Below are 26,669 nucleotides of genomic sequence, written 5' to 3' on the forward strand. Positions count from 1 at the left end.
ACAAAAATGTGTATTAATATATAACTTTTTGTTGCCAAAAAATAGTTTAACAGTACGACGAGGTTAGAATCAGTAGTTAACCTCAATCCATATAATACAACGGATTTACTTAGTGCATAAATACTATCGTGATGAATAACATTTTTTTATTTTGATAATAATTACCTCTAAATTGAAGTTTTGAGACGTTATTATCGAATATTCTTTTCATACTGACTCAAGGATAAAGTAGGTAAAACACTCACTCTAAATCTTTTAAAAAATAAGGTCTCAAATAATTTTTTTTACTACTAACTATTAAATTAATTATAAAATTGTTTAAAAAAAAAACTTTAATTCTTTTATACTAATATACCTCTATTAAAATAATTATAAAATTATGTTTAACAAAAAAGTCTCAAAAAATTATTTTATTACTAATATAGCTCTATTCAATTAATTATAAGTTGATGTTTGAGAATAAAATTTAATTAAATTTAATGTCTTATAATTTTTATTAGTATTAAAAATGATAATTAATGGGGTAAAATACTTATTTAGTAAATTATAATTTTGTTTACGGAAGGGAGATAATGATTAGTTATATTTATTCCATTATAATCATTCTAAAATTTATTTTATTTTCTTTTTTTATCCTTTTATCTCTGAGTGACTTTTATCTCTTGTTACTTCCTTCTTCTCTAAGAGTCATTTTTTATAACTTTTGCCAAATTGAATATCATAATGTCCGTGTGTACCAATTTTTATCATCATCTCTAGTTACTATGTTTTTCTTTTCTATTTGTGTTGTCGTTATTTTATTCTGTTTTGGATTTGTATTAAAATTAGAAATGCTTTTCTTTTTTCTAATTTTGTTTCTTGGTACTTTTCGATTTACATGTTTTGGGAGTTTTTTTTTTTTGCATATATCTTGACGAGGAACTGGAATTTTTTTACAAAACTATTAGTTAGATTATGATTTAGTTTTTTGTGGATAATAAATTAATTGAAACATATTTCAAAGTTAAAAGTTGAATTTTCTGTAGAAAGATAATTCAAGTTTAGAGAAAAAAAAATTACTATTGAGGTGAGAAAAGCAATAATATTTTTAATTATTTGTATTAATGATTAATCTGAAATAAACTCTACATGTTTGTGAAAAAATTGAGAATTGAGAAGAAGAAATAAATTTTAAATAAAAGACCTCATTTTTCAAATTTGTTTTAGGTCTCTCGAACTCTTTAGCCACACCCCAGGTATTCTTAGGGCAAATTACAAAGATTAAACCTCAGAGTGTTCATAAACAAATAATTATGGACAAGAGGGATAATATGTCACAAACTTTCATAGTTTGAAAAACATGTCAACATCTACTATATATACTAATGAAAAAACAAACAAAAAGAAACCTTAACTATTGAATACTAATTATCAAATGATAGTTTACAAGTGTCTGAACTCTTCTTGCATGAGGATAAATCTCTTATCATATCTGGTTTCTCCCCATTGTAAGACAAAATTTTGATTTTCATGGTCCTTAAATATTTTGCATTCTGCATGATGTATCTTGCAAATAGAAACTCATCCATCGAACCCCTGTAACATCCAATACTACAGGTTTTAAGGTGTGATGAGATGCATGCAGGAACAGATTGTGGGTCTGGCAACACTGCTTCTTCATGGCCTTGCGCAGATGAACCAAAACCGATCTGTTAACAACAATCATAAAACTATATTAATAATAATGTTTGAAGAAAAGATAACAAGAAAATTCATATACTTCCAAGCTTAAATCATCAAACCTTCCCAATATAACCAATTGCAAGAGTTTGAAGCATGGGACAATGCCTCAGCGTTTCCAAGAACTCAACCCAATTATTCTGAATATACAGGAAATCCAATTTAAGTTGAACTAGATTCTGAAAGTCATAAATCCAATCATGCGAACGGAACTGCAAGAGATACAAAAACAATATAATCAGAAATGCCTTTTTTTCCTTAAGAATAGAAAGTAATAACAAACAAATCTCACGTGCATTACCACATCTGTGGACAAAACTTTAACATTCTTCACAATTTCGAATGGCAAAAATTTTGCAGCCATGTTGCCCAAGGTGGACAATCTGCTGAACTTTAATTCAGCATTGATAAGTATACTTTTGACTTCCAAGTCCTCAAGATTAGGGCACCCAGAGAGAAGCTGTGAAATATCTATACCTTCTGAGAAGTGCACACGATTCAAATGCAAGATTTTAACCATGGGAAAATCAACAAAGGGTATATTTTCCACTGTTATATTGGCCAATTTCAGAAATACAAGAGTTTTGAAGGTAAACACCACAGAGGGCATGACAATGTAAAGATCCAAACAGAGGTCGAGGTGTTGAACTCTTGCACTTCCACTCACTGCATCCTCAATCTGTGTCTTGATGATGCTTTCAGTATCATGAATGGCTCTATAACTATAACGAATGGTAGGATCAAAACAGTTGAAAAAATAACTGAGGCGAAATCTGAGGAAGGGTTGATCTCTATCACGCGAACGCAGAAAAGAGGACACTGAGTGAAAGTGATCGTAGGCCTCTCTGCGGTTTTCATTACCAATAGAGAAATCGAAAGAGGGAACTGAACGCCAAAGAGGGTTCCAGCGCTTTGAGAGAACACTGGTTGCAACAACTTCTTTGGTTGGAAGAGAAGATAAAATGTGTAAAAGGATTTCATCTGGAATACTGCTGATCAGATCCGCCATGGTTTAGAATATGAAAAGTGTACACACTTTATTCAGTTTTGTATAGAAAATCAAAACCCTAACACCTGCTTCAGTTTCTTATTATAGGAACAACTCACCGCTTACTACCCGAGATATTATCAAATATATCTAAAATCTTTTGATAATATCTCTAAAATATTGATAGGTTAATACCTTAATTACGATATAATAATATTGTTATACTTTTAATATATATGATAATTAATTATTTAGTATATATAAAGTATTATACTATAATAATTGATTATATAATATCTTTTAAAACATAATATTTGATTATCATAGTTTAACAAATTATGGTCAATATATTTATTTATTTTTAACTACATTACTCCTCACTTGTATATCATACATATTGTTTGAATTCTGATGGATTTACTTCAACGTTGGAGAATCTCTATATTGTATTTCCCATATTCCGCATTAAATCAATTTAATATGTTATTATCTCTTCTTATATTTTATTGGAGCTGTTTTGTTATTACTAATTATTATATATAATCTTCTATTTGTTGTGTGCAGTATGAGGTATACTTGTAAGTTAACATTGAAATTCAAGTACTTCGTGGTAAAATAAATTAATGATTTTAAAATCTATAAATGTAACAAATTAGAAATTTATAATCTATAATTCTAACAAATTAAGAAGCACAAACAATAACTTTTTGACACATAACACTTCCTCATGTTGCATGCTGATAAATTAGTTTCACTTAATCATTGAAATAGTTAACTTATTTACATGAGTGTATAAAGATTGGTATTTCATAGTAAGTTATGAACATCATTATTTAGTGTAGTCAACACTATTTGTTTGAATAATTTAAAATATTAAATAAAATAAAAAGAAATTGATTTAACAAATAATAAAAAAATTTAAAACCCAAAAAATTAGTGTTTTTATCTTTTTTTTTTATCTTTCACTTTGATAATATAAAAACATCAAACCAAATTATCATATTATCAAATAAAATATAAGTAAAGATGGATAACTCTCAACATTTTATTGTGTTCGGATAACTGAATAGCTTTTAAAAAAAGTTTAAAAAATGTTTGATTAAATTATGTGATGTACTAGAAATTTTAATAATTAGGATAATATATAAATATGATTAATTTTAGGTAAAAAATAAAAAGGTTTGGTAGATATATTTTAAAATATTTATTTTATTTTAATTTTTTTAAGAAATAAGATTTGGTGAATAATATTTTAGTTAAGAAAATCTTAAACATTTTTTTTAAGAAATAATATAATATTATAAAATAATACTTCAACGATATTTAAATATAATATATTATGGGAACATAAATATATTATTATATGTATATAGATTTAATATAATTAAGTTTTTAATAACAAATGAGATATTGGTACAAATAATTTTATAATTCAACAAATTAAAAAAAAAAAATAGAGAGCGTGGTAGTACTCAAATAAATAAACGTAATATATTATTGCAACTTCATCTCTTTACTGACCGGGTCTACTTCTAAAAAAGGAGTAATCAATCTCCTAAGAATATCTTTCAAACGTAAAGCAAGTCTTCAAATGTACGAAGAGTCCAAAAATGAATAAGATATTTTGTTAGAAGGGTTAAGAAGAAACATGAAGACTCACTTGTAAAATATAATTGAGAAAAATAAAAAGACTCACTTATAAAATGCTAGTGAAAAGAAATTCTATGACTAATATGTAGATGAGAAGAAATCTGGATACTCACAGGTGACAAGAAATTCTAAGACTTTGTAAATCAAATGAGAAGGAATTTGAAAATTACAAAATAATTCCAGTTAGGTTAGGAGCAAATTATATCTTGTGTTACAAAAATTATATCGATCGAACGAGTTATATCATGCGTAAATTTACATCATTTACATTGAGTAAGCAGATTGTATATTATGTTACAAAAAATACACTAAACAAGTTGTATTCTATGATACAAAAATTACTTCAAAAATTACAAAAACTACATTGAACAGATCATATTATGCGGTACAAAATCTACATAAAACCGAATGCATCTTGCATTACAAAAACTATAATGAACAGATCGTATCATGCGTTAAAAAAACTTCACTAAACAAGTTGTATCCTATATTAAAATAACTACCCCAAGCAGGCTTTATCTATGCCTAATTTTCTAGCCCTTTTTCTATGCATAACAACTGTGGTAAGTTTTATAAGAGTATATACTTCAACTTATTATTAGTAAATAATGTTGTGGTAATTTGTAATACATTTAAGTAAAATTGTATCAAGAAACTATCACTATAAAAAATTATGTTTTATTAGCAATTATTCTGCGGCAATCAAAATTCCAAAAGGTTGGATAACACTTGTGTGTGGTTCATATCATTCACCTTTGATCTTGAAATATATCCTATTCCAAAGGAATTTAACTCTTATAAATGGAATGTAAGTTGCCAAGTTTCATCTGTATATTTGCTTTCACTACAAAAATGTAATTTTTTCGCCTTTTTCAGTATTTTACATTTTTTAGACTATTATTACAGGAACAAAACACATAACTAATAGCACTTGACTCCATGGCAGGTGGTTAGAGTGGAATTTGGATTCTCTGTTATTCTTTTTTGCACTATTTCTCTATTGTATTTTTATAATATACTATTATTGATTTTAACATTCTAAAATATATTAAGAAGATATTTAATATCCGGTGTGTTTTTAATGTCCAGAAGAGAACAAAAGAAAAAAAACTAAAAAAGAATCTGGACTCGAGTTTCTAAGCCTTTGTTCCTCAAACACTCGCACACTTTCGGAAAGTATAAGTAAAAGAAGATAAACATCTCATATAAAAGAATAAAATTAGAAGTAAAAAAAAAGTATGTAAAAAAATTAATACTTTAAATATAAGTTATTATTTAATAATTTATTAAATGATCAAATAATTCATAATTATAAAATAATAGACAAAAAAAATTAATAATGTCAAAAATGAAACAAAATTATGGAACATTTGTTAATAAAATAAGCATGGATAAAAATGTAAATTTTCTTTAACCTTCTTATAAATTTTATAGTAGATATATTTATAGTAGATATATTTATAAATTTTATTATTCATTAGAAGAAAGTACATATTTTGTAATTACTTTTATAATTTTAATTAAAAAAATTGTCATCTAATATAATTATTCTTATCAAATATAATTGTATAACTTTCCCAATTAAAATAATTAAAGAATATATATATATTACTAATAACTACTTAATGTTAACATACAACAAAATAGTGCCAATAAAAAATAATAAGAGGTAATAACATATTAAATTAATCTAATATTTCCACTACTTTCAGAAAAGAAAAAAACTGTTTTGTTTTCTCAACTTGTTCTAATTTATAACCCTTTTTTTTAATTTAATAAATTAAATTTAAAAAAACATAAAAATAAAAGTATCGAGACTAATTATTACTAATAACTAATATAGTTACTAATTATTATTAGTCGTTGGTCACTATTTATAAGTATTTTTGTAATGATATTTCTTTTATGTTTAATTAATAAGAATTTAAAAAATATGTATAATACATTAATAATGTTGATTGAAATTTGTACAAATTTTGTATTATGTCAAAATTCAATCTTTCCCTTATAATAGTATATTATATTTATAAACAAATTTATTTAATATATTTGTATTATGTCAGAATTCAATCTCTACCATATAATAGTATATTATAGTTATAAGGTTCATAAACTATAAATAAACAAATATATTAAATAAATTTGTTATCCTATAAAAATAAAACTCTACTATCTTTAACTAAAGTAGAGTATTATTTTTAAAAAGTACCATTTAATTAATTATTATATTGTAATATTTTACATATATTAAAAAATTAATTATTATATCAAAATATCTTAAAAATATAATAAAATCTAATATTAAAAATATTTTATAATATTTTGAGGTATATAATATAATGATACTTTACATTTAGTAAAAAAAAACCTTATTATTATTATTTTTATATTTCTATTATCCATTATTAATATTATTATAAAAATATAATAAATTATAATTACATAAAAATAATATATATATATATATATATATAATAGATAAATATATCAATTATATATATATATATATATATATATATATATATATATATATTACTAAGTTCTTTTCAATGAAATAAATATCTCTATTTTAAATTACGGATATTATTTTATTTTATTTTTATATATTTAAAATTACAACATTCTTTATTAAAATGAAAACATATTTTTTTATTTTTTAATATATTTTATATTTTTTAAATCAATTACTTTTTATTTGATTTAATATTTTTAATTATTATGAAGTACTAGTCTTTGTACACTCACTCATGTAAATAAATTACCTATTTCAATCATTAAATAATCTGATTTATCAGAATACAATACAATATTGTATATACAATATAAGTAAGTTTTTTAAAAATAAAAGATAATTACCAACGCACTTAATTTTATACAACTGATTTTGAAATCATAAATTTATTTTACCACAATTATACAACTGATTTTGAAATCATAAATTTATTGCAAGTACTTAAATGTTATCGTTAAGGAAAATATTTATTGACAACAATTATAGAAGATTACATATAACTAGTAATAAGAAAAACAGCCCCAACGAAAAATAATAAGAGATAGTAACATATTAAATTAATCTAATAACTACTTTTAGAAGACAAAAATAAATCATTGTGTTGTTTCCTAACTGGATCTAAAATATAACTCAATCTTTTTTTAATTTAATAAATTAATATTAAAAAAACATAAAAGTAAAAGTATATTATTATTTAAATATGTATGATATTATATCAGTAGGTGTTGTAATGTTATTAAGTTAATATATAAACTAAAATTATATTTATTGAAAATAAAATGAAATATATTAGAACAGATGACAGAATAATCATTGATAAATAAAGAAAAAGGAGAAGAATGAGAAATAGCGGATTTTAGAAAAAGCCTGTAAAAATAGCGGTCAATTTTTAAAAATTTAATAAATTATTATATTTAAATGGTAAAATCAGTATTTTGAGATGTGGACACAAAAAGGGGAATCCCTTTATATATTGGTATAGATAAGTTGTTCTAAAATACAACCCTCGGTTTTCCCATTCAATTTCTAACGTCTATATTCTCGCGGTATGTAAAGCCTTCTTCTGAAATAATTTTATATTGCCTTTATCAGATTTTATCATATATCTCTACGATGCTCAAATTAGCATGAATTTAAAAAAATGTATAATACTTAAATAATATAAAATGAGAATTATCTGAATTTTGTATAAAAAATTTAGGGTTAAATATGTTTTTAGTCTTTCATGTTTTAGTGAAATTTAGAATTAGTTATTCTTCAAAAATTTTAACCAATTTAGTCCTTCATTTCTAAAAATGTGTGAATTTAATCTTTTTAACCAAATTGTGTTAAGTTTATCTCACGTTTCAAGCGTATGATAGTATTTGAATTATTTGCACCGTTTGACACAATTTCGTTTCAATGTTAACTCAAATATTATCATAAATTGTCAAATAAACTTAACAAAATCTAATAAGAAAAATTAAATCTACGCATTTCTAAAGAGAAAGGACTAGATTAGTATAAAATTTAAAAAATGAACTAATTACAAAATTAACTGAAAGTTGAAGGATCAAAACTATATTTAACCCAAAAATTTACGTAAGATTCAATTCCTCTCCCCTTGAATATTGTAATTATAAAGTTCCTAAAAGATAGACAAACAAATGTGTTAAACAAATTTGATGACTAATATAGTCAAGTATTATTTTCACAATTATCATATAACTAACTATCATATCACAAAATTTAACATTCTTAAAATCTAATAATATAATAAGTAGCTATTATCTTATTATATATCAACTATAGATATATTATATCGAAGATATTTTATAATATTTTGAGCAGTGAATTATTTCTATAAAAAGCTGAAGCAAGTGTCTTCAATCCTGGTATCGTAAACCATGGCTGACATGATCAGTAGTATTCCAGATGATATCCTTTTATACATTTTATCTTTTCTTCCCACAAAACAAGTTGTTGCAACCACCGTTCTCTCCAAACGCTGGAACCTTCTTTTTCGTTCGGTTCCCTCCTTCGATTTCTCCTACCGTATGGATTATGACAAAAACCACAGAGAGGACTGCTATCACTTTTTTCACTCAGTGTTCTCTTTTCTGCTTTCGCGTGATTCAAATCGATCCCTCCATAAATTTCGCCTCAGATGTGGCTCTACCTTTCTTATGAACACTGTAGGCATCAAGACCTCGATCTCGACATGGATTGAGGAATGGATCGAGTATGCAGTGACTGGAAGAAATAGGGTTCAACACCTCGATCTCAATCTGGATCAGAAGATTGTCATGCCTTCGATGGTGTTCAGATGCAAAACTCTTGTGGTTCTCAAATTGGGCTATGTAACAGTGAAAGATATTTCCTGCGTCGATTTGCCCTTGCTTAAAATCTTGCATTTGAATACTGTGTTGTTTTCGGAAGATGTAGGTCTTTCGCTGCTTCTTTCTGGGAGTCCTAATGTTGAGGACTTGGAAGTCAAGAATATAAATTTTGATCCTTCTAAAGTAAAGTTCAACCGATTGCCCAAATTGGTCAGAGTCAGGACTCTTGGACATTTGTTTCCATTGGAAATTGTTCAAAATGTTGAAGATTTGATCATATATCCGGTAATGTCCCTGATCTTTGCTTGTTATTACTTTCTAGACTTAAATAGTCATTTGATTCTAGTTTTGGTAAGTTTTTTCAGTTTAGTCCTCATTTTAAAATTGTTTTCAATTTGGTCTTATATTTCATTAATTTTATTTCATTGGATTCTTTTTCTTAACTCTGTCTAAATAGTTAAAGCAACAGTGACCAATAGTGACATGGAGCACTCTAATTAATGATGTGATTGTTATTTTACTATGCTGGCCTTCTAATTTTAATTAGAGAGTTTTAAGGTTTATAATTTGTCGAATTAGGTTCAGGGATTGATTAGAATTTGAGAATTTCTTTGAATTGGAGATTTTAGAGGTTTTGTGTGACCCACCATCAAAGATTGCTTTTCATTATATGAAGATTTTGTCATCGCGGAGGTAGGGTTTGTTTAATTTTGTGGTTTAGGATTGTCTAATTGAATGAAATTAAGAAAATGTAAGATCAAATTGAAAACAATTTTAAAAGTATGACCAAATTGAAAAAATTTGACCAAAATTAAGATCAAATGACTATTTAAGCCTACTTTCTATTTTCTATTTTAAAGAAAAAAAAAGATTTATGATGTTTTGACATTATTTTCGATCTCTTGCAGCTTTGTCCACTGAAACTCGGTTTTGATTTGGAGAATTTAGTTCAATTAGAAATAAATTTTGTGTATAGGAAAGAATGGCTTGAGGTATTGGAAGTGCTAAGGCATTGTCCCAAGCTTCAAAATCTTGTGCTCGTCCTTTTTAAGTCTTACCGATTTGAGCATTTTCAGGTATATGAGTTTTGTTTTTATATTATTTTCTTCAAATATTACCATTAATATAACTCTATGATTATTCTATGATTGTTGTTATCAGAAAAATGATGATGGAGCAGTTTTGCCAGGCCTACAACCGATCCCACAGTGCATTTCAATGTACCTTAAAACCTGTGATTTTGGAATTTACGAGGGGTCTATCGATGAGATTCAGTTTGTAAGATATATTCTGCAGAATGCAAAATATTTACGCACCATGAAAATTCAAATCTGCCCTGAGACTAATTTAACTGATGACAAAATACTTTATATGATAAAAGAATTATCCTCATGCATGAAGAGCTCAAATACCTGTACACTCTCAATTAAATAGTTAAGGAGAATTGTTTCTTTTTTTGTGCTTTCTTCACCTAATCAAAGGACCCTTCATCATTTTTATTGTCCAGAATTGTTTAGGAGCACTCTGAAGTTTCAAAATTTTGTAATGTTTATGGAATTCAAACTTCTTTTTACGATGAGCAAAATATTCAAAATACACAATTTTTGGGATATATAAATAAATTTTAAACAAACAAAATCTTTAGAATAACACCTTTTAATATATATATATACATATCTCTATTATGTTATTCTTTCCCGTTGTTGTTTAATTATTTTTATATCTTTTTTATTTTTTATTCTGTTTTTAAAAAATGGTTTTCTTAATATATAAACTATCACTAAAAAAAATATGATAGTTGTGAAGGTTAAAATACACATTTTAGGGGTGAAAACATCACAAATTAAATTTTTGACTATTAAAATAATCGTTAAAATTACATATGTCAAAAATAATTTACGATCAAAATATTTTAAACGTCAATATTGTTGTCAAAAAAAAAATAGTAGTGGCTAAAAATTGCTATAAAATTCATTCTTATTCATTAAAAGAAAATGTTTCATTAATAACCAATTTTAATGATCAAAAGTTGTTAGTTATTATTGTGATAAATTTATATACCAATTTAAAAATTATTAATTACTAAAATGGTCATTACTATGATTAAAAATTTATAATTGGTCCTACATTTGTCACTACTTAATTAGAAACTAATTTAAAAACCAATTTCTTTGGTAAAAGAAAACTTAGTAGCTAATGTTTAATGACCAATTTCCTTTATATCTAAAATCTTGGTAGCTAAATTTAGAAACCAATTTAGACACCAATTATAATTTTTTATTTATAATAATGACTATTTTAGTAACCAATAATCTTTTACTTTGTACATTGATATATATGATAGTTTGATAATTAAAAATCGTCACAAAATTTATCATACTTTAACAATTAAAAATTGTCAAAAAATGTTTAAAATATATTTTAAATTTTTAAAAATTCTAAAATTTTTTATTAATTATTTTTATTCATATGATAACAATATTTCAAATATTTATTTTATTTAAAATTATTCTTTATTTAATTATTTATTACAAAAAAAAAATTACATCCTCAATTCTACTATTCATTATTTACACGAGTTCAACATTAAAAAATTAAAAAAATTTAAAAATTTCACAGCTTCACATGTGTTCTGTATGGATACGGTGTTTAACTCCAACCAAATGAAGAATACTAAATTGAACTCTTTTAAACAATTGGAAAACTAAATTGAACCAACCAATAATAAAATTTATGAATCTTATACATTTGTAGTTTTATTTGAATTTACAGTTAAAATATGTTATTAAATATTATATTTACTTTTGTAAATATCCGCGAATACTCATGAATATTGAAAAAAAATTGCGGATACCCATATAACTAATACCTGTACAACGTACATATATAAGTACGGGGCAAATATTTATCTTACAGATAAAGTATGGGAAGTTATTAGCCCTACCTTGCTTGCACCATTAATATCCCTATCCTCTATTATCTGGCTTTTGTATTTTGTTCAAATTCCCCATCATAACCTAGGTCTAACAAATATACTACAATTATCCTTATTTAATATATTTATTTTTGTTAATAAAATAATATTGCACACACCAACAATTATAAAAGAAGAATACATATAATTAGTAATATCAAAAGAACCCAAATAAAAAAAAATATTGCCTCTCCTGGAAGTTTCTCGGATCCAGAGTATATTCATTGATTAGAACCATGTACTGTTTCTTCGATTGGTTTCCCCAACGAACATGACTTCCGGAGATCGATGGCTCAACGCTAGGAATCGCTATGTCATCTGGAGGCAGGCTTCTTCTAATCGCACTTACATTACGAATATGAACTTTGAATTCCAAAAATGACAATAAGTTTTCATTAACAAGACAAAAAAAAACCGATATATTGCGACAAACTTTCATTAGGTGAAGAAAAGTAGACTAATTGACAAACATGTCCATATACTTGCAGTTACCAACAAAAGTACAAACAAAAAGAAACAATCCTGAACTATTCAAAATAAAGTGCACAAGTATCTGAGCTCTTCATGCATGAGGATAACTCTCTTATCATATCATTTTTTTCCCCAATACTGCATATTTTCATGGTACGTAGATATTTCGCATTCTCCAAAATATATCTTGCAAATTGAAACTCATCTATAGAACCACTGTACTTTTTAAGACAACAGGTTTTAAGGTGTGATGAAATGCACGCAGGAACAGTTTGTGGATATGGCCAGGCATATTGTTCATAGCCTGCTAAAAATATTGGAAGAAAGATCTGAAAACAAAAAAAATAAAAACCATATTAATACTTATGTTTGAAGAAAAGATAATAAGGAAATTCATACTTGAAAAGCTTAAATCATTAAACCTTAAAAACGCAAATGACAAGACTTTGAAGTTTGGGACAATGTTCGAGCACTTTCAAGACCCAAAGCCAATCTTCGCTCGCCTGCAAAACCAATTCAAGTTGAACTAAATTTTGAAAGTCAAAATCCAGGTCCACGTTCCGTTGATACATCTGCAAGACATACAAAATGATATCAAAACATAACAAATCCTTGTTTTTCCTTCGAAATGGAGAGTAATAAGAAACAAATCTCACATGCATTACCCAATCGAAGAACAAAACTTCAACATCCTTGAAAATTTCCAGTGGAAGTAAGATTTCATGGATGCTGGCTCTAACCAACTTTGTCAAACGGTTAAACTTTCCTTTAGTTTCACAAGCCAAACCCATGACTTCCAAGTCCTCAAGATTAGGACACCCAGAGAGAATCTGTGAAAGATCCAGATATCTTGGTAAACTAACAGAGTTCAAGTACAAGACTTTAAGCAAGGGCAAATCAGCAAAGGAAAAATCTTCCACTGTTATCAAATTCAACTTGAGAACTACAAGAGTTTTGCAGCTAAACACAGTTGGCATGACAATGCCCCGATGACAATAGATGTCGAGGTGTTGAACTCTTCCACTCACTGCAGCCGTAATCCATGTCTTGATAGATAGGGTGTGTTCAAGGATACAGTGAAATGTGAGGCGAAATCTATGGAGGGGTTGCTCTCTATCACGCGAAAGCAGAAAAGAGTCCACCGATTGAAGAAAATGAGTGTATGCCTCTTTGTATTTGTCATAATCACAGGAGTATATGGGATTGTAGTCGAAATAGAAAGAGGGAACTGAACGCCATAGATGGATCCAGCGCTTGGAGAGAACACTGGTTGCAACTACTTCTTTTGTTGGAAGAGAAGATAGAATGTCACACAGGATTGAGTCCGGCAAACTGCTGATCCTATCAGCCATGGTTGAGAATAGCTCAAGGTTACATAGCTGCTTCAGTTTCTTATACAACAACTCACTGACTAAGGTATCAAATCCTTTGATAATAATTTACTTTTGCATTGGATTTGATGCGCATGCCATGAGAACCTAAGCCTTGGGAAGTGAAACGAAACACCTAGGGTTGTATTTCCCAGCAGGAAAACCCGAACTCTTGTAATTCCCATATTCTGAATTGAAACATCTCATGTAATGATATTATTTATGAGTAGTACCTGGTCTCAAATTGAAAAAAGTAGTGTAAATATTCTTATTAAATTGAAAAAAATATTTGAGTTATATTTTAGACATCGTTGAGGAAACAAAACTTTTAATTTTTTTTAAAAACAGTAAAAGTAATGTAAATATCAAATCATTTAATACTATATCTTATTATTGGAGTTACGTTGTTATATATATATATATATATATATATATATATATATATATATATATATATTCTGTGAAGTATTTGGTATGTTTTTGGCAAAATAAATTTATAATTGTCATATTAGTTGTATAAAATTAAGTGCGTAGTTGATAATTTTCATAATAGTAACCATAGCAAATGAGGAAGACAACAACAAATAGACAGAAAAACAAAGAGACTAAGCTAACTACATAAAATATTTCAGTTATAATAAAATACTATTTCCTTTTTGCATATACAAAACTTTTCATTTATTCGCACAAACTCCATAGAACATATTTAACTCAATCCAACTAGACTCAATTTATCCGCATACATAGCGGCGGAGCCACAATGGGGCAGGCGGGGCCACGAACTCTCTCCTACTTTTTTAAATTATATATTCTTAGAATTTTTAAATTATATATATTTTCAAAATTTTTTAAATTATAATTATTTCTTTAAATTAAATAATAGTGTATCGAAAATTAATGAAAATTAAATTAGGTATTTTTTATTTCTTTTATAAAGTACAACATTTAATGTTAATAAATAGTACAATATAAAATTGAATATAATAAAATAAAATTGTTAAGATCATTTTTATTTTCTCTTCACATTGTTTTTTGAGTTCTTTTACGTATTGTACTCATCTCTCATCCTTACCTGATTTCTTCTTTCTTCTATTATTGAATAAAAAGAGGTTAAACAGAAACTTATTATTTATCTTGTCTCACTTGGTAGTGCAATAATTGTTTAATATTTAGCCATTTTTTTTTATCTTAGTACCCTTTTGTATATGCAGTAATGTATTATGTGATTTTTTATAAAGGATTTTTAATTATAACTCGATCATCATACTTTTTTTTAGTAATTATGTCTCTCAATTTTTTATTATATTATAATAAAAGAAATTGGTCCTAAACTTGTTTTATAGATAGGTATATTGATAAAAAAATAAAAGAATAAATTCATTTTTTAAAATTGATAAAAAAGAATGGAAGATGAGGACAAGACAATAAGGTTGCTCATCGTATAAGTGAAAGTTTGTGATGACTTTTGAATTGATATGTGCACATTAGTAAAATGGAAAATGAATATTTTACATATAATATGATTATTTACATTGAAAAAAAAAATAGCTGAAAAATTTAGTTATGATTCAATTATTTGACAAGTTAAAAAATATGAAAAAATGAATGACAATCATTTAGATATGTGTATTTTCTGTTATAGTTATAACTATATTAAATTATGTATTAATTTTAAGTGAATGAGTGACAAAAATATTAAATATATAAATTCTAGGTATAATATTTTGGCTCCCCCAAAAATCTTAATCAAGATCCGCCACTGTGGATACGTACTCTAGAGTCAGATTAGTGAAGTCTTGCACCTGTGGTGATACAACTTACTCTCTTGAGGTGCTCTCCCCGAGCTACCACACACAGGGTTAGTTCTTTAGGGTTAGTTCTTTATGTCATAAGAAAGATGAAGTCATTCTCATGACAAGACCTCATGCTATTCTCACATCTAACCATTTTCCTTTATTTGAGTATCAATGGCTAGCAGAATTGAACAAAAATAACAAATATATGGACTAAATTGAACAAAAAAAATAATACTACCACAAACTGACATGTGGCACTACCATTGACACGTGGCACAATTGTGACTTGACATGTGAAATTTTTTTAAAATTAAAAAATTTTAATTTAAAAAAAAAATAAAAAAAAAACTTAAAAAATTTAAAAAAAAATTAAAAAAATTAAAAAAACCAGGAGCTGACACGTGACGTGACATGTACTGTTAAAAAACGTTAACTATTTAAGCACCATTAGTGTAAAGGATCAAATTGACCACAATTTGAAGAAAATGGGAACCTAATTAAACACAAAACGAAAATAGGGACCAAATTGAATAAAAACAACAAAAATATGGACTATATTTAAGCCTTGAAAATTTGACCAATGAAAAGTTTATGGTCATTAATTTAAAGAATGGATTTGTTCAAAATAGTAAATTTCGGTTTTGTGAGGTGTAATTTTTTAATTTTAATTTAAAGAAAATGAAATGATTATATTTATAATATTTGTATATTGTTAAGAATTATATTATCGATTATTTTTATTTTAATTCATTCAGTTATTTATATTATAATAATGGTATAATTACCGATTTGGTACCCTAATTTTTTGGTTAAGTTCAATTTGGTACCAAAACTTTTGGTTTGTTCAATTTAGTACCCCAATTATTTAAAGAGATTCAATTTGGTCATCTCCGTTAAGTTAGAGTTAACATCGTGTCCGTACAAGACACGTGTTAAGCTATGAAATTTTTATTATTTTATTATTTATTATTTTTTTTTTTCAAAAATTTTAAAAACTGCCATGTGTCAGTTTATCATCATGCCACGTGGCAGCTTACAATCATGACACATAGCAGTGGTAATAGTTGTTTTCAATGTAGTATCTCAGTCTAAATTTTTGGTTTAATTTAGTACCCAATTTTTTTAAAATGATCCAATTTCGTCCTCTCCAATTTGAGACCAAATTAGTAAATAAGCTTAACTATAACTTATTTATACATGTTACGATAACTTTTTCTAATATATACAACAAATCATTTCACCTAAATACTTTAATTATTTTATTTTTTTATATTTTAACATTTATAATTTTTTACACATGAAATTTTTTACACTTGCAAAAAATAAAATAATTTGAATATTTAGGTGTAGCAATTTGATGTATAAATTCAAAACAATTATTTTAACATGTATATATAAGTTATAATTAAACTTAATTACTAATTTGGTCTCAAATTAGAAAGGACGAGATTGAATCATTTTAAAAAAATAGGATACTAAATTGAATCAAAAATTTAAATTGGGGTACTAAATTGAATACAACTATTACCACTGCCACATGTCATGAATGTAAGCTGCCACGTGGCACGATGATAAACTGACACGTGACAGTTTTTAAATTTTTTGAAAAAAAAATTAAAAAGAAATAAAAAAAATAAAAATTTCATGGCTTGACACGTGTCCTGTACAGACACGGTGTTAATGTCAACTTAACGGAGATGACCAAATTGAATTTTTTTAGATAATTGGGATACTAAATTAAACAAACAAAAAGTATAAGTACTAAATTAAACTTAACTAAAAAGTTGGGTACCAAATTAGTAATTATATCTATAATAATTTGCCTTTGACTTTCATATAAATGTTAATGCTTTGTTTATTGTAATTTATTATCAATATATTTTATTTTATATGAAAATGTTATATTATCTTTATATTGTATGTAAATTTGTTCTTATAAATATATATTATCGTAATTTTTTATACTTTATGGTATCTTCAATGAAACTCTAAATCCAATTTTGACCAATTTTTAACCCTTAACTTATATGTTTAAAATTAAAAAGGACGTTATACTGAAATAACGGCCACATCATTCAACAGTACATCATATCACAATATCAGTTCATGTTGGACACTGTTACGTTAACTAATATGACAGAGTTAACAAAAATAACCTAATTAAATAAAATTACGAAATTTAAAGTCAAATTGAAAAGAAATCCTAAAGTAGATTAAACCTAAAGATGTCACATCTATCTATATAATATACAAATGAAATCATACAAAGTACGAAAATTTTTTATCTAACACAAAAAGCAGCATACAAAAATTTAACTAAAAGTAGAAAATTTTATTACTTTTAATTTTTGTGATACGTGGCTTTCTAAAATGCAAGAACGTTGTGCTATTTATGTGTGACACATATCCAAATTTTTAAAGAAAAATAATTTTTTAACAATTTAATTTGAATAATTTTCTTTTATTATATTTTTATTTTTTTTCATTTTTCTATATTCCTCGACAAATCATAACAAAATGAATTGTTATTTATTTTAATGAGAACTAACCTATCAATTACTCAACATATATTTATGGATTTCTAATTGTATAATCCACTTTCCACTCTAAAATTACCATTTTTCTTTTGCGCCCTCACATAATTTATTATATCAAATAGTATTTAAAATTACAATTTAAATTTTTTTATTTTTAAAATATTTTTTATTTTAAATTGTTTTATTTTAAAAATATGTAAAATACTGTATAGAGACATATGATTTGTTATTAGATAATGATAATTAGTATGATAATTATTTTAATTTAAAACATATGATTTGTTAAAAAGTAAAATTACAAAAGAAGTATATATATTAAAAAAATAAATCGTTTGCATATAATGACATATACAAAAATGAATTTTCATTAATGGTAAAATAGATAATTGAAATAAATAAATTATTCAAATATATTAATAACTTTTTAACTTAAAATTTGAGAAATTCTTCTTAAAATGTTATTGGCTTAATGTTAAACCCCAAACTGCAGAATTCAATTATAATATCTTAACAGTATTACAGAACTAATATTCAAATAGTATTACAAAATAATTTTACAAAAAAAATTACAAAACAATTTTATTGTCAATTTTAATACTATTATACCTTATATTGCACACACCAACAATTATAAGATTATATATGTAGGAGCACTAATGATATTCATAAATTACTATTGAAAGTACTAGTTTTTGTACAGTCATGTAAGTAAATTCCATATTTCAATCATTAAATTAGACTTATTTATCATAATCATAATACAATACAATACAATGTTTAATATACAATATAACTAATTTTTGAAACATAAAAGATAGTTAACAACTACGCACTTAATTTTGTACAACTAATATCGAAATTATAAACAAATTTTACTGAAAATATACCAAGTACATCAATGTTACTGTCAACTTTACAATTATACCTCGTATTTGAGACACCAACAATTAGAAGATTATATATAATTAGTAATGTATTAAATTGATTAAGAGATAGTAACTTATTCAATGGTTTAATATTTACACTACTTGTACCGTTCTTTAAAACATTCACTGTTTGTTTCCTCAACGTCTAAAATATAACTCATGTATTTTTTAAAGTAATAAGCTAATATTAAAAAAATACAGTATAGTCGTTTAAATTCAGGATATGGAAAATACAACCCTAGATTTTTCCTTTCACTTCCCAACGATTAGGTTCTCATGGCATGACATCAATTTCAACGCAAAATAAACTCTTCTCAAAGCATTTGATATGTTAGATAGTGAGTTGTTCCTATAAGAAACTGAAGCAGTTATGTACACCTCTGATATTCTAAGGCCGTAGAAGAAAATGTTTCTTTATTTGTCCTTTAAAGAATGCAAAATATCTGCGGACAATGAAAATCTGCACTGGCAGTGATGCTGATAATAATACTCTTGGAGAAAAACTTGATTTGGCAAGAGAGTTATCCTCATGCATGAAGTATTTGTACACTTTCATTTGAATAGTTAAGGAATGTTTCTTTTTCTTTGCCTTTTTTGTTAGTAACTGCAAGAGGACATGTTTGTCAAATTAATCTGCTTTTCTTCACGAAATGAAAGTGTGCCACACATTATCGGGTTTGTCCAGAATTGGTTACACTTTGAAGTTTCAAAATTCTGTGTTGTTATTGTAATCAAAACTTCACATATGCAATGATCTTTTAATTTAATAAACTAATACTAAAAAAAAGAAAGTATTCAGACTAGTTATTATTGATAAGTATTTAATCACGCAAGTTGTTTCAATGCAGAATATGGGAAATACAACCGTCGGTTATTCCTTTCCCTTCGAAAGCTTAGGTTCTAAATGGCATCCACATCAATTCCAATGCGAAATTAAAGCCTTCTCAAATGATTTGATACGTTGAGCAGTGAGTTGTTCCTATAAGAAAACTGAAACAGCTGTGTACACTTTTGGTATTCTAATTTTTAAAACATGATTATTATGATACATCTATGATTATTACCATGAACCAAAGAACTGGTGCAGTAAAAAAAGAAACTGAAAGGAGCATTTATTTTCATTGAGTAATATCAGTGGCAGCGTTTAATAGGTGATAAGTGATACCATTACTTAAGTTGTTTCAATTCAAAATATGGGAAATATAACCCTAGGTGTTTCGTTTCACTTCCCAACGCTAAGGTTCTCATGGCATGCGCATCAAATCCAATGCACTCTTATCAAAAGATTTGATACCTTAGGCAGTGAGTTGTTCTATAAGAAGCTGAAGCAGCTATGTACCCTTGAGATATTCTCAACCATGGCTGATAGGATCAGCAGTTTGCCAGATGATATCCTTTGTGACATTCTGTCTTCTCTTCCAACAAAAGAAGTAGTTGCAACCAGTGTTCTCTCCAAGCGCTGGATCCATCTATGGCGTTCAGTTCCCTCTTTCCATTTCGACTATGTTGGAGACCTCTTTGATCGTGACAAAGACTTCGATGACTATACTCGTTTTCTTGAGTCGGTGAACTCTTTTTTGCTTTCTCGCAATAGAGACCAACCCATCCATAGATTTCGTTTCAATTGTTTCTCTAAGTTTTATGATACTACAGATATCCTGACTTCGGTCAATGCTGCAATGAGTGGTAGAGTTCAACATATGGACATTAATCTGCACTTCACACATGTGTTGCCATCTGTGGTGTTAAGCTGCAAAACTCTTGTAGTTCTCAAATTGGTGTCCACAAGAGTGGCAGATATTTCCTCTGTTGATTTTCCCTTGCTTAAGATCTTGCACTTGTTTTCTGTTAGTTTTTCAGGAGATTTAGATCTCGCAGCTTCTCTCTGGGTGTCCTAATCTTGAGGACTTGGAAGCTAAGCATGTAGACTGTGAAACTATAGGAAAGTTTAACAGATTACCCAAGTTGGTTAGGGCAAGCATCCATGAACATTTACTTCCATTGGAAATTGTTAAGGATGTTGAAGTTTTATTCATAGATTCGGTAATGCCTGTTAGATTTCTTTGTTATTATTTTCCTTTTCTAAGAGAATAAGATAATATATCTATTTGTATCTCTTGCAGATAGATCACCAAAACCTGGATTTTGAGTTTCAGAATTTAGTTCAACTTAAATTGACTTTGGGACTTGGCATGGATTGGTTTGGGGTCTTGGAAGTGCTCAAGCATTGTCCAAAGCTTCAAACTCTCGCCATTCGCATTTGTAATAAGGTTTGATGATTCAAAGTATGATGTTTGTTGATGTCGTTTATTCAAACATTAGTATTAATATATTTTTATGATTGTTTTTATCAGGTTTTGTATTTATTTGACCGGAAAGGCCATGAAGTAGTTTGGCAATTCCCAGAAACTGCTCCTGCATGCATTTCATTACACCTCAAAACCTGCTTTCTTGAAGGTTACAATGGTTCTGCAGATGAGCTTCAATTTCAAAAGTATATTATGGAGAATGCAAAATATTTACAGAGCATGAAAGTTTGCCCTCATTTTAATCTTACTCATGAGGAAAAACATGATATGATAAATGCTTTAAATTCATTCGAGAATAGTTTTACACTTGAATAGTTAAGTTTTGAGCAGTAACTGCTGCTTTCTTCTTGTTTGCTTTAGTGTTGTAAGAATGTTGTTATGCTTCAAATTAATCTATTTTTCTTCACCTTAAATTAGTATAGTTTAAACTCTTTTTTCCTTTTGTTCAGAATTGTTTGTGTAGTAATATTAAGTATCAATTGAGGTATTTATAATGAGAAAATATCACTCGCTAAGACAGGATTTAGCTATTAAGAAAATACGTTTATGGTAATGTAATCTTTTACATTTTATGGATTAATGATGTTAACCACAATTTCTAATCAGCATATAATATTGTTAATCTATCGTGCCAACAAATAATGTTTATGAATAAGCTATTGTTTATAAAATGTTGTGTAATTGTGTTTATAATTGAAAAAATTAAGAAAACAGAGCATATTTACATGCCACGAATATTGAGAAATGGCTTCATTAATACTCTCTGTTGTAGTAGTGCCTTTAAATTTATTAATCTGCCCTATAAAGATCTTCAAATTGGAATAAAAACGACTAAATGAGTAATAAACTTTAAAAATTCAACTTATTTTTGGGAAAAAACGAGATCTAAATGAGTAATAAACTTTAAAAATTCAACTTAACATTTTTTGTCAAAAATAAAATAAAACCTAAATCTTTTTACTAATTCAGAGTATTTCATCCTTTCTTCTACACAAGTATGACCATATAAATATATTACATTATTCATCAAATAGTATTAATATAAAATATTTCAAAAGTAAAAGCTTTTAAAATAAAAATAGAGGAATAACATGTAATAAAACAAGCAACACAACTATAGTTGCTCACAGCTACTCTATTCCTCACCACTTCTAGGTTTCTCATGTGTAGTATCCCTTCTCTTGTTTAATGCATGACTATAGTGGAAAAAAAGAAAAAAAAATCACAAAACAAAGGGTAAGCTAGTATATTTGAAAAAATGAAAGCTGAAGAACTAAATTCAAATATTTAAATCAAGCAATTCATGTACAGCTAATTCATTCAACCGAACACAATCATTTGATCAAACTTTAACAACTGCCTTTGGAGGATTATGTTACTATGTGAGTTTGGAACACCTAACAGAATCTTAATAATCTCCTTCCGAGCCTCTACTCAATACACCAAAGACAATGGTGGAATGCTTTCTGTCTTGACAACATTAGATGAGGCTTCTGTTCTAAAGCCTATAATGACGCATTGACATCTTTAAAAATATCTATGTAACTCTAGATAACAGTTCAAGGATAACTGAAGCATATACTTATGAGTATAGGCTTCAAAAGAAGCAAAGCCTATATCATGAGTATAGACTTCGATTCATCGAAAAATTCGAAATTCATACTCATACAACTAGATATATAGGCTTTAGTTTAACCTATAACCCACAAATTATAAATATATATATATATATATATATATATATATATATATATATATATATATATATATATATATATATATATATAAAATAAATGAGATTACTCCACTAATCCCGCACTAATGTTATTAGAAAAAAAAATGTAATAAGGTTCAACCGAGATCCGTAGATAATAGATAAAATCTGTAAACAAATTGTGAATTGACTATGAATTACTTACGATAAAAATTTGTAGGTAATAATTACCTAGGCCCAGGGATCTTACCTATTAGCAAATTACCTTGTTGTTTATTTTAGTTTTTTTTTCTTAATATTTAGCATCCATTTAACGAAAGCTAACTTAAATAAATAAAATTTAAAAATATATAAGATTAGTGTCCGCTAATTAAATCAATATTATCTTTATTTATTTTAATTTTATTTTATATTTAACGTTCACTATAGGGTAACGATAACTTAATAAAATAAAATATTCAAATTAAATAAGATTATTATCACTAAATTGATGCTAACATTTTTTATGGTTAATATCCGCTCAATATATGTCGACTTAAATGTATATGAATATTAAAAATAAATAAAGTTAGCTTCTATTAAACAAATACAAACTTTACTAAACTATTTAACACAAATATTTATTAACAATTTAAAAATAACTTTTACTCATTACTCAGTATTAGATATCAAGCAAAGATCGATTTATTTTTCTTTATTTTTAATTGAACTACTTGAAGAGGTGGAAGTGTTGCTTTCCCATGTAGTATTACATGATTTTATCTTTTGATGATATTTGTTTGCTTACGTCTTCTCTCCAAACTTGTCTTTCGTAGTTAAAAAAAAAGAACAATCTTGTTTAATATGACCTTGATTACCATATATAGTTTAATTTTTCTCCATGCTTCTTGAAACTTTATCTTTATATGATAGATTTGTTTAAACTTTTCCTTATATTTAATTTTTTTTTTGGAGAATTTCTTATTTAAATAAATTCCTCATTTCAATCTTGAAATAAAACTAATTTAGCATAATACAATACAATACGATATTTAACATACAATATAACTAATTTTTAAAAAAGAAAAGATAATTACCAACTACGCACTTAATTTTATGCAACTAATATGAAAATTATAAATTAATTTTGCCAAAACATACCAAATACTTAACATATTATTAAAGATTATATATAACAACATAACTCCAATAATAAGAGATAGTATTAAATGATTTAATATTTACATTACTTTTACTGTTTTAAAAAAAAAAATTAATTGTTTTGTTTCCTCAACGACGTCTAAAATATAACTCAAATATTTTTTCAATTTGAGACCAGGTACTATACTAATAAATAATATCATTAGTTATGTACAATTAATAAGCAGTAGCATTGCATAAGTCGTTTCAGTTCAGAGTCTGGGAAATACAACCCTAGATTCATCCTTTCACTTTCCAAACGCTTAGGTTCTTTAAGCCATGAACATCAATTCCAATACGAAACAAATTCTTCTCAAAGGATTTGATATGTTAGTTAGTGAGTTGATTCCTATAAGAAACTGAAACAGCTATATTCACATCTTCCTATTCTAAAGCATGGCTGATAGGATCAGTAATTTGCCAGACTCAATAGTTTCTCACATTCTATCTTTTGTTCCAACCAAAGAAGTTGTTGCAACCAGTGTTCTCTCCAAACGCTGGAACATTCTATGGCGTTCAGTTCCCTCTTTCGATTTTGATTACAATCACACAGATATTTCTTCTGACAAAGTCGAAGAGGCATACTCTCATTTTCTTCACTCAGTATACTCTTTTTTGCTTTGGCGTGATATGGACCAACCCCTCCGTAGATTTCGCCTCAGATGTTATTTTATGCATCCTTTAAATATCGAAACATGGATTAAGGTTGCAGTGAGTGGAAGTGCTAAGGTTCGACACCTCGATCTCGATATGAGTTGTGTCCTACCCTCTGTGGTCTTTAGCTGCAAAACTCTTGTAGTTCTCAAATTGACCAACCTAACAGTGGAAGATATTTGCTTTGTTGACTTGCCCTTGCTTAAGATCTTGCATTTGAATCATCTTCGTTTATTAAAAGATCTAGATCTTTCAAATCTTCTCTCTGGGTGTCTTAATCTTGAGGACATGGAAGTCAAGAATTTGGTTTGTGAAAGTAAAGGAACGTTTAACAGATTGCCCAAGTTGGTTAGGGCCAGCATCCATGAACATTTACTTCCATTGGAGATTGTTAAGGATGTTGAAGTTTTGTTCATAGACTGGGTAATGCCTGTTACACTTGTTTGTTGTTACTCTCCATTTCTAATGGAAAAAAATGGGACTTCTGAAGTTTTAATATTATTTTGTATCTCTTGCAGATATATCAAAGAAATCTGGCTTTTGACTTTCAGAATTTAGTTCAACTTGAATTGATGGTGCAACTTAGCAAGGATTGGCATGTGGTTTTGGAAGTTCTCAAGCATTGTCCCAAGCTCCAAACTCTTGTCATTTGCATTTTTAAGGTTTAATGATTTATGCTTTTCAAGTATGAATTCTGTTATGTTTTCTTCAAACATTAGTATTAATATATATATTTTTATGATTGTTGTTATCAGATCAGTCTTAATTTGGATTTTGCGGGCCATGAAGAAGTAGTTTTGCCATACCCAGAGCCTGTTCCTGCATGCATTTTATTACACCTTAAAACCTGTTCTCTTAAAGATTACAGTGGCTCCATAGACGAGTTTCAATTCGCAAGATATATTATGGAGAATGCAAAATATCTCCGGACAATGACAATTTGCACTGGCAATGATGCTGATAATAATACTCATGGAGAAAAACTTGATATGGCAAGAGAATTATCGTCTTGCATGAAGAGCTCAAATACTTGTACACTTTCATTTGAATAGTTAAGGAATGTTTCTTTTTCTTTGCCTTTTTTGTTAGTAACTGCAAGAATGTGGACATGTTTGTCAAATTAATCTGCTTTTCTTCACGAAATGAAAGTGTACCACACATTATCGGGTTTGTCCAGAATTGGTTACACTTTGAAGTTTCAAAATTCTGTGTTGTTATTGTAATCAAAACTTCACATATGCAATGATCTTTTAATTTAATAAACTAATACTAAAAAAAAGAAAGTATTCAGACTAGTTATTATTAATAAGTATTTAATCACGCAAGTTGTTTCATTGCAGAATATGGGAAATACAACCGTCGGTTATTCCTTTCCCTTCCAAAGCTTAGGTTCTAAATGGCATCCACATCATTTCCAATGCCAAATTAAAGCCTTCTCAAATGATTTGATACTATTAAAGAATAATGCAAATTCTAGAAGAATCTAGAAAAATATAAGATATAGTTGTTGAAATGTAAAGAAACTTCTAGAGTATTGGAGAAAAGTTTAGGA

General features: G+C 27.0%; 5 protein-coding genes across 5 annotated transcripts; 3 read left to right on the forward strand and 2 right to left on the reverse strand.

The window, feature by feature from the left end:
- Positions 1–1,403: 1,403 nt before the first annotated feature.
- LOC114180921 (F-box/FBD/LRR-repeat protein At3g26920-like) lies at positions 1,404–2,728 on the reverse strand. The gene is made up of 3 exons (XM_028067214.1): positions 2,021–2,728; positions 1,782–1,931; positions 1,404–1,688 (listed from the first exon to the last, which is right to left on the reverse strand). The coding sequence occupies exons 1-3, from the start codon at positions 2,726–2,728 to the stop codon at positions 1,404–1,406; spliced, it is 1,143 nt and encodes a 380-aa protein (XP_027923015.1).
- A 6,027-nt stretch (positions 2,729–8,755) lies between these two features.
- Positions 8,756–10,621, forward strand: LOC114180922 (F-box/LRR-repeat protein At4g14103-like). Its single transcript, XM_028067216.1, has 3 exons — positions 8,756–9,472; positions 10,096–10,263; positions 10,349–10,621. Exons 1-3 carry the CDS (start codon positions 8,756–8,758, stop codon positions 10,619–10,621), a joined length of 1,158 nt encoding a protein of 385 aa, XP_027923017.1.
- Positions 10,622–12,688: 2,067 nt separating this feature from the next.
- LOC114180923 (F-box protein At4g09920-like) lies at positions 12,689–14,187 on the reverse strand. Its single transcript, XM_028067217.1, has 4 exons — positions 14,167–14,187; positions 13,298–14,011; positions 13,055–13,204; positions 12,689–12,961 (listed from the first exon to the last, which is right to left on the reverse strand). Exons 1-4 carry the CDS (start codon positions 14,185–14,187, stop codon positions 12,689–12,691), a joined length of 1,158 nt encoding a protein of 385 aa, XP_027923018.1.
- A 6,432-nt stretch (positions 14,188–20,619) lies between these two features.
- Positions 20,620–21,885, forward strand: LOC114180924 (putative FBD-associated F-box protein At3g50710). Its single transcript, XM_028067218.1, is given in 4 exon segments — positions 20,620–21,134; positions 21,136–21,304; positions 21,385–21,523; positions 21,584–21,885. Coding segments are annotated over 4 exon segments (1,125 nt in total).
- Positions 21,886–24,859: 2,974 nt separating this feature from the next.
- LOC114180925 (F-box/FBD/LRR-repeat protein At5g56420-like) lies at positions 24,860–26,169 on the forward strand. The gene is made up of 3 exons (XM_028067219.1): positions 24,860–25,540; positions 25,636–25,779; positions 25,873–26,169. Exons 1-3 carry the CDS (start codon positions 24,860–24,862, stop codon positions 26,167–26,169), a joined length of 1,122 nt encoding a protein of 373 aa, XP_027923020.1.
- The last annotated feature ends 500 nt before the right edge of the window (positions 26,170–26,669 follow it).

The sequence above is a fragment of the Vigna unguiculata genome, chromosome 4, assembly GCF_004118075.2.
Source record: "Vigna unguiculata cultivar IT97K-499-35 chromosome 4, ASM411807v1, whole genome shotgun sequence".
NCBI lineage: Eukaryota > Viridiplantae > Streptophyta > Magnoliopsida > Fabales > Fabaceae > Vigna > Vigna unguiculata.

Coding starts and splice junctions, on each gene's coding strand:
- LOC114180921 (XM_028067214.1), bottom strand. CDS start 2,728: ATGGCGGATCTGATCAGCAGTATTCCAGATGAAATCCTTTTACACATT. Junction 1,932..2,020: donor AAGTTTTGTCCACAGATGTG/GTAATGCACGTG, acceptor TATCTCTTGCAG/TTCCGTTCGCATGATTGGAT. Junction 1,689..1,781: donor CAATTGGTTATATTGGGAAG/GTTTGATGATTT, acceptor TGTTGTTAACAG/ATCGGTTTTGGTTCATCTGC.
- LOC114180922 (XM_028067216.1), top strand. CDS start 8,756: ATGGCTGACATGATCAGTAGTATTCCAGATGATATCCTTTTATACATT. Junction 9,473..10,095: donor AAGATTTGATCATATATCCG/GTAATGTCCCTG, acceptor GATCTCTTGCAG/CTTTGTCCACTGAAACTCGG. Junction 10,264..10,348: donor ACCGATTTGAGCATTTTCAG/GTATATGAGTTT, acceptor TGTTGTTATCAG/AAAAATGATGATGGAGCAGT.
- LOC114180923 (XM_028067217.1), bottom strand. CDS start 14,187: ATGGGAATTACAAGAGTTCGG. Junction 14,012..14,166: donor TGGGAATTACAAGAGTTCGG/GTTTTCCTGCTG, acceptor AAACTGAAGCAG/CTATGTAACCTTGAGCTATT. Junction 12,962..13,054: donor TTGTCATTTGCGTTTTTAAG/GTTTAATGATTT, acceptor TTTTGTTTTCAG/ATCTTTCTTCCAATATTTTT.
- LOC114180925 (XM_028067219.1), top strand. CDS start 24,860: ATGGCTGATAGGATCAGTAATTTGCCAGACTCAATAGTTTCTCACATT. Junction 25,541..25,635: donor AAGTTTTGTTCATAGACTGG/GTAATGCCTGTT, acceptor TATCTCTTGCAG/ATATATCAAAGAAATCTGGC. Junction 25,780..25,872: donor TTGTCATTTGCATTTTTAAG/GTTTAATGATTT, acceptor TGTTGTTATCAG/ATCAGTCTTAATTTGGATTT.